This window comes from Gavialis gangeticus, unplaced genomic scaffold (assembly GCF_001723915.1).
Source record: "Gavialis gangeticus isolate Ggan-Ray unplaced genomic scaffold, GavGan_comp1, whole genome shotgun sequence".
Classification (NCBI taxonomy): domain Eukaryota; kingdom Metazoa; phylum Chordata; order Crocodylia; family Gavialidae; genus Gavialis; species Gavialis gangeticus.
The window spans coordinates 83,316,884-83,324,098 of record NW_017729024.1 but is presented as its reverse complement, the minus strand read 5'-3'; the positions used below and the strand labels follow the sequence as shown (position 1 = coordinate 83,324,098).

At 46.3% G+C, this 7,215-nt stretch overlaps 2 protein-coding genes across 5 annotated transcripts in view; both read left to right on the top strand.

Annotated features, from left to right (window-relative positions):
* The window catches only part of CKS2 (CDC28 protein kinase regulatory subunit 2), a 6,808-nt gene extending 6,122 nt beyond the window's left edge, over positions 1–686 (top strand). For both annotated transcript variants that reach the window (XM_019517313.1, XM_019517312.1), the window contains exon 3: positions 352–686. In XM_019517313.1, coding sequence (XP_019372858.1) covers positions 352–404 — 53 coding nt within the window. In that variant the 3' untranslated portion in view covers positions 405–686. The remainder of the gene's footprint in view (positions 1–351) is intronic.
* A 1,181-nt stretch (positions 687–1,867) lies between these two features.
* Positions 1,868–7,215, top strand: part of SECISBP2 (SECIS binding protein 2) — a 49,696-nt gene continuing 44,348 nt past the window's right edge. For all 3 annotated transcript variants that reach the window (XM_019517311.1, XM_019517310.1, XM_019517309.1), the window contains exons 1-2: positions 1,868–1,982; positions 4,735–4,880. In XM_019517311.1, the coding sequence (XP_019372856.1) occupies positions 1,941–1,982; positions 4,735–4,880 (188 nt within the window). In that variant the 5' untranslated portion in view covers positions 1,868–1,940. The remainder of the gene's footprint in view (positions 1,983–4,734; positions 4,881–7,215) is intronic.

The window sequence follows — 7,215 nt, the reverse complement described above, 5'->3', positions numbered from 1 at the left end:
AGGTGTTCCCCCCCCCCCCAAACCCTACAACATGAGAGAGAGCCTCGTCTTGGATTTAAGTACTGACCCAAAAGCTGCTGCTGTGTGGCCAGGACCAGGCATGCCCTCCACAAAGCACAGTGGGCCAATCCAGGGCATGGAGTGGGTAGTGGGAATGATCCAGCACAGGCACTATTATACATCGCATCCTCTGGGGCCAGGGCCACAGCCTAGGGTGCCCCCCTACTACCCATTAAATTTCTGTGAATGCTCAAGCATAGGTGAGATGGATTAAACGGAATCACCTCCAGCTCTGTACAGGTAGTGTACTTAAACTTGGTTTGGCTTAGTTTTGTTTTCTTATTTCCACAGAACCACACATCCTTCTCTTTAGAAGACCACTTCCGAAAGAACAGCAAAAGTGAAATTTTATTTCTGGAAATCTTCTTTCAAATCTTCTGGAACTTTATGTATATGAGTGTATATATGTTGGTAGTATTCAGTGAATACTTGAAAAATGTATGAAACCTACATCCATACCTGTGCATGAGCTGTATTATTCACAGCAACAGAGCTCAGTCAAATGCAATTCCAAGTAGGCTGCTATGGTGTTCAGACTAATGAAGTTATCTTTTCTTTACTCTTAATATAAGTGCCTATTTGTCTTTTCAATGAACTACTTTGTTTAATAAAGTTTAAATGTTGCATATTGTGTTGTTTATCTTTCTCCAAAGTTCAGTGTGGACTTAAGAAGTATTTAAATACTAAAGGTTTGAGTCTGAAAGAATAAACTGCATTCACTGAATTTCTAAAACCATAGAAAATAATTTTTAGACATTAGTCTAAAGTTATAGTGGGGTGCTAGTCTAAATGTCTTAACCTAATAGGACCTATGCTTGGGGAAGCTCACTAGCCTGCTGATCACCTTGACTTGCATTATTTGGTCTTCTCACACATGCCCTAACATGGGTGGTTTGTCTAAAAAGTGCAGGGAGCACTAAAGAAGCAACGAGCAGCAGCCACTTCACCCATGTCAAATAAGCATCCCAAAACCACACTCTGCAGGCTCATGTATTATATTACAGTTAGCTTACTCTGTTTCAAAGTATTTTATCAGGAAAGTTGCTTTACATACCTGCTTATATCTTTGCTTTAATATAACTTGCAGGAATAATATCTGTGTAAGGACTTAAGTGCATCATACATGTGAAGTCTGGCTCTTAAAACAGTTTTCATGTCACTAACTCTCATTGCCTTTACAAACATCAGTGCCTCTTTGGAAGCACTAGGTTTTCTTCCCAGGGCAATAGCAGAGTGGCTCAAGCAGAGCATCTTGTGGATAGGCCTGTCAGACTTGGTATCTGGCACATGATGGCTGTGATTCCCTCCCAGAAACTGAAATTAGGATTTGAGTACCAGCTGTAGGGATTAGCTCCTCTCTAGCCTAAATTCTGAGACTAGGAGCTGGGATAAACCCTTGCCTTAGTTTTTAACAGGAAAGAGGCAAGAAGCCTTCAGCTGCCTCTGGTCTTGAGCAGTTCTCGCTCTGGGAAGCACGTGCAGAAGGGGTGGGAAGATCTGGTCAAATAAAACAAAACCGTACGAGGCCCTTCAGGGATGGATGAAGGGCCCTCAGTTCCGGTACGTCTTTGGTCACAGCCCAAGAGTCAAGCGCTGGGGGGAGTCCGCACGAGCCCTCTGTGCCCAATACCAGATTTCCAAGCACTTTCCATCTACAGCATCTTTCTCGTCTTCCACACCCGGCCCCAGCCCCCCCGCACAGCCTCAGCGCGGAGCCAAACCCCAGCCACGTGCATCTCTCAGCCCCGCCCCAGCCTCTGGCTCGGCTGCGGGACGTCATCGAACTGCGCCGCGCCGCTGACGTCTTTCTGGCGCGTGGCTGAGGGGCTTCGAGTCGGGGTCGGGGCTGTGCGGGACAGTAAAGGGGACTCACACCTGCCATGTCCTCGCGGGGGCAGTCGGGCCCGGGCAGCCACGCGCAGGTAAGGGAGTGCCGCACTCCCGGGGGCCGGGCAGAGCGGCTCCCGCCCACGGACCCCCGCCCCCCCCTTCTCCCCCTCACCGGCTGCGCGCTGCGTGTCCGGGCGGCGGCGAGGGAAGGGTTAACCCGCCTGCCCTCCCGCCCGCTGCTGCCAGCGCCCGTCCCCCACCCCCGTCCCCTGGGGCGGCAGCCACAAGGGGGGGGACGACATTGTTGCCAGGTCGTAAATACAAAAGTATATATCGGAAGCTCAAAATTGATCGTATTTCCTATAACAATGTCTTACGCTGTAAAATTATGCAAATCAGTATGCAAATAAGTCGTCGGTACTTTATATCGCCACTCCCCAGTGAGTCAGGGAGAACAGGGTCACCAAAACTGAAGAAGCATTTGTTTATTTCGAGGCAAGCAGTCGTAAGAAAGGGCTGGCAGCAAACCCAAAAGTTGGTTAAGACTTTCCGAGAGTGATTTAGGTTTTGCATATGCTGCATCTGTTAGCTGCCTCAAAAATGATCCTACTTTTTGAACACTTTTGCTACTGTAGGTTGTACATTGCACAAGGGTTGAAATTATTGTACAAATACAATAATTATCGGACACCTGGCAGCACCAGGTGGAGAGTGTTTATGCAACACTGGAGCCCAGTGTGGCCGCCCCTGCTCATGACAGGAGCTGGGTACTGCGGGTCTGAGATCTTCCTGGCGGGGCTGTGTCACTTTGCGCTGCCTAATGAGCGCTTCAGGCCACTTTCAGATGCTACGGTGCAGACAGCCCAGGGGTGCAGAGCTCCAGGGGCCACCCACTGTGACCATGTGACAAGGCCTGTAGACTGTTCTCACGCTCCTCTTGTTTGTGGAGCCATGCCCTCATAGTTACACTTCACATACAACATGCTGCAATAATGTGCAGTGCACTGGATGCCCTAGAGACTTCCCAGTGTGGTTTCCAGTCAGGCTGAGTTCTCTCTGACATTCAGGATCAACCCCAAATCAGAAGTAATTTTACTATTGCTGCTCTGTGCTAACCTCATCAGACCAGTAACTAAGTATTGACTTCAACATAACGTAGAGTTGTTATGTTCAAATAAGCATAAATGTTTCATGTCCTAGTTTTCATTGTTACATTCACATCTTATTTCAAAACAGCCAGGATAAGCATGAGAGCAACTAGGTAAAGCTTCCTGACTAGCTCATGAATGAAAGAGAAAATGGTTATCTGCATTGTGTATTGGGTTACCCCAGGGCTGCTCAAACCTTCAGCTCAGAGGCCAAATGTGTCTTGCAGAGCAATGGCATCCAGGTCACTGGACTCCCCATAAGTTGGGGAATTTGCGGGCAGGAGAGTAGTAGCCATTAATACTGCCACGCTGCCCTGCTGCCAAATTCCCAAGCAGCAGATCAGAGCCAGGCCATGCCTCACCCCCCACTCCCAAAGGGCTGAGTATGGGCTGGGCCATGGCCATTGGCCCCCCACTGCCTCCTGTGCCAGTTTGGGGCCAGGCTATCTCCTGCTCCTTCTCCATATGGCCAAATGGAGCCCTGCTGTGCCAGCCCCGGGTGCCAGATTAGGACCACCAGCTGCATCTGACTTGCAGACGGACCAGGCATTGCCCATCCTGCCCGCTGGGCAAAAAGGTTGAGCACCACCGGGTTATGCAAACCTCTCTAGTAAATTCCCAGTTTTCCTAGTGTTCGCTTAACCACCAGAGGGCATACTTAGTCCAATAAATTTATGTACATACTTGATCCAGTGTTGATCAAACGTTTTACAAGCAAAGTTTAATGTGCTCTTGCATGCATACAGTAATTAATTAAAATTATGTTTTTAACTGCTTAAATAATGAGAACAAAAAATGACTTTTTCCCATAGTATCTCAGTTGTAAAGAGATATATAAACAGTTATGTTAGTATAAACAGCGTCTGTTAAAATAAGTTATTCAATACTTTACTTCCTCCACGCTCAAACTGGTGTGCCACAGGTAATGCCATCATAAATGCATGCTGGACCTAATTTGAAGCTTCTTCACAAACGTATGTCCTGTTGATGCTGATGGAACTCCAGAAGAAGTGCAGAATCATGAATGTTATTATCAGTAAATTAGTGCTTTGAAAGCCACATTAAAAACCAGTGCAACTCTCAGATTTGATCCAACTTTAAAAACACACTGATCGCTGTAGTTGCTACGAGTGTAGATATGTTTCTTACTGTATTGCTAATCATGTGCTGGGAAGACTCCAAAGAAAGTGACTGATCTTAAAACTGAATGATTCATATTAATTATTTTACTCTTGTATGTTAAATACACTCCTAGCATTTCTGATATGTAGCCAGCATGCTCTAGTGCACAGGGTCATGTCATCCAGCCCGCAGGGCTCCCATCAAGTCCAGGAATTTGGCAGTGGGAAAGCTGCAATTAATGCTGCCACTACTCAACTGCCTCAACCTTTTAGACCTGTGGGAAGACCCACAGGCTGAATGACATGACCTCAGGGCTGGATCTGGTCCCCAGGCCTGAGTTTGAGCACCTCTGTTTTACAGCAATCAAATCTTCCTTGGTGTTTGTTCCCCGCCCCCCTCCTCCCCCTCCATCCCCATACTTTCAATCCTTTCTTGAGAACTTTGTTGTTTTCCACCTATTTTATTAGTGATAGTGAACAAACTAACTGTTTTCTGAGTTAGTTTGAGATGAGGTTTTTTTGCTTATTTTATTAATCTCAAAATGCATGTAGCCAAAAACCCTTTTGTTTCTCAGGGCATCAAGTTATCAGCAGAGGTCAAACCGTTTGTCCCAAAATATGCGACGGTAACAGTGGCATGGTCAGAACCCTCAGAAGCATGTGTCTTGCCTAGGTACTTAACTACATGCTACCCATTTGTTCAGGAGCCATCTATGGATAAGTATGTATTTTTTTCTGAATCTTGTTTCTTGGGGGATTTTAGCCTTCTGGTTTCTTGACTTTTAATACTTCTAGTTAAATTAGAAGGACTAATTAACATATGAATACTAATTAAATTAGAAGCTCTGGTGCTATAGCATTTCAAACTGTAGAAGCGATTGTTTAGTGCAATTTAATGGTGTAGACTTTTGCATTTCTATCAGAGGCTTATAAGTTTGGTACAGTACATTCCACTTACATGCCTACCAGATAAGGGTGCAATTTGGCTAATTGAAGAACACAGTGCCAGTTTTCTGGTTATAGTTTAAAAGCTGCTACTACAGACTTTGGAGAATGAGGAGAGCTAGTCAGTTTTGGGGCTGTTAATACCATAGCACTAACAGGACTGCTGATAACATTTATAATGTTGTCAGCGCTGGGGTATTAGCAGCTATGAAATTAACTGGCTCCCTTCATTTACAAGGCTGCTGATAGGAAGCCAAGGAGGGGAGCTAGTTATCGCTGATAGTGCAGTGTTCATAAGAAGTAATATTTATATTGCAGTCAGAGAAGTGCATAGTCTGGGTAATGGCATAGCCTTTTCTGGTCTTAGGACTGTATCCTTACACAGGATGTACTTCCAAGGGCCTGACATTCTTGTGGAGCATGACAGAGAAAGGAGGAATCTTGTTCCATTGAAGTGACTTCTCTACTTGGTTCAGTTGTGCTCTCTGGCTCTGGAAGGCCTAATCTACACTACGGTTTTCCTGGCAGGACTCAGTTTTGAGTGCATGTATAGTGGCCTTTGTGGCAGCAGAATTCTCCAGCCTACAGGCGTTTATTCTAACTGCCTAGTAGAGCAAGGCTTCTGGCATCCAGCCTGAAGGTGCATGATGATATTCCTGTGCCTGCAGCTGGTTACTGTTCTGTTCAGCAACTGGTGTCCTTGCACAGGGTTTTTTGATCTCTGATGGCATAGCTGCTGTTGTGCAGTTGCACGGAGCTGCCAGGTTATTTGAATGTTCATGTGCTCTAGTCCAGGGGTCAGCAACATACAGCCTTCGGATCTGGCCTGTGGGGCTGAAGGGCTTTGCCAGTGCCTGTGCCCAAGCTGGGGCTGGGTAGCAAGCCTCTGTACAAGGGCTAGGCAGCTGGAAGCTGCACCTGTGTCACTTCTCCCTGCCTTCCCTTCTGCCTCCCAAACTGGCATGGGCATATCTTCCGGCTGCTGTGGATCTGCTCCAGGGCTGGACAGCTTCCTGCTGCATCCATGCCCAAGCCAGGAGGCTGGGGTGGTGGGGTGGGGAGAAGCAACAGCAGCGCAGACTCAGCTGCCAGATGCCTGGCCCTGGTGTAGCTCCTTACCAGATGAAAATTGTGCCAGTGCCACAGCCAGGGAGCAGGGGCCAAGGAGAATTGATGGCAGTGTGGGCACAGCTCCCAGTTGTTTGGCTGGCATGGGTGCAGGCAGAATCCCCTGTCACTGATACACCACCAAAGCCTTTTGGCCTGTGTTGGACTGGAGCCAGGTTGTTCCAGCCCATAGCTTGTAAAGGTTGCTGGCCCCTGCCCTAGTGGCTTGATAGTAGTGACTGCTCACTGTTGTCAGAATTTCTAGTGTCAGAGGCATCTTAGTGAAGATGTAGTGTGAGTCCTTAGGTGGTAGAATGGCCACCATGAATATGGCTGGGAGAAATAATGGGTACTTGTAATGAGGAGCTATAGAGGAACCTCTCTTTGGGTGAATGCTTACTATAAAGTGAGCATCCATTGTCTAATAAAGAGACTTAAAGGTCCTTAATTTTTTGGCAAAACATTGTTTATAAGGTGAAATTAGTAAGAATAGTATCAAGAATATACATTGAATAGTCCTGTTTTTTATTCAGGTGTAGAAATCTAGAAATAAAGCACTATATTTTTGTTTTAACATGCATTAGGATAAGAATTACTGTACTTACTCCCATGCCACATGCAGTTATCCTCAAAAATCAGACCTCCAAAATTTGGGTTTGTGTCTTAAGTGAGGAGGCTGATTTTTTTTCTTCACTGAAGTGGGGGAATGAAAGTGCAGAGTCACTGTAATGACTGCTTTGCTTGTCTCCCTGCAGGCCCCATGTAGGAAAAAGGAGGTTCAGAGCTACAGCTTTAACCTTCTCACAGCTCCTGCTAAATTGACAGGGGCTTTTGGCTGAGGAAAAACTTTACAGCAACTACAAGAGGGTTAAAACTCTAGCTTTTGCTAATGCTGAAGAGTAGGGGTGCACTGATAAAGATTTTCTGGTCTGATACCGATAGCCGATTATTAACCAGCCATATTGGCTAATACCGATCCAATTGCCAATACATAGCTGGGCAGC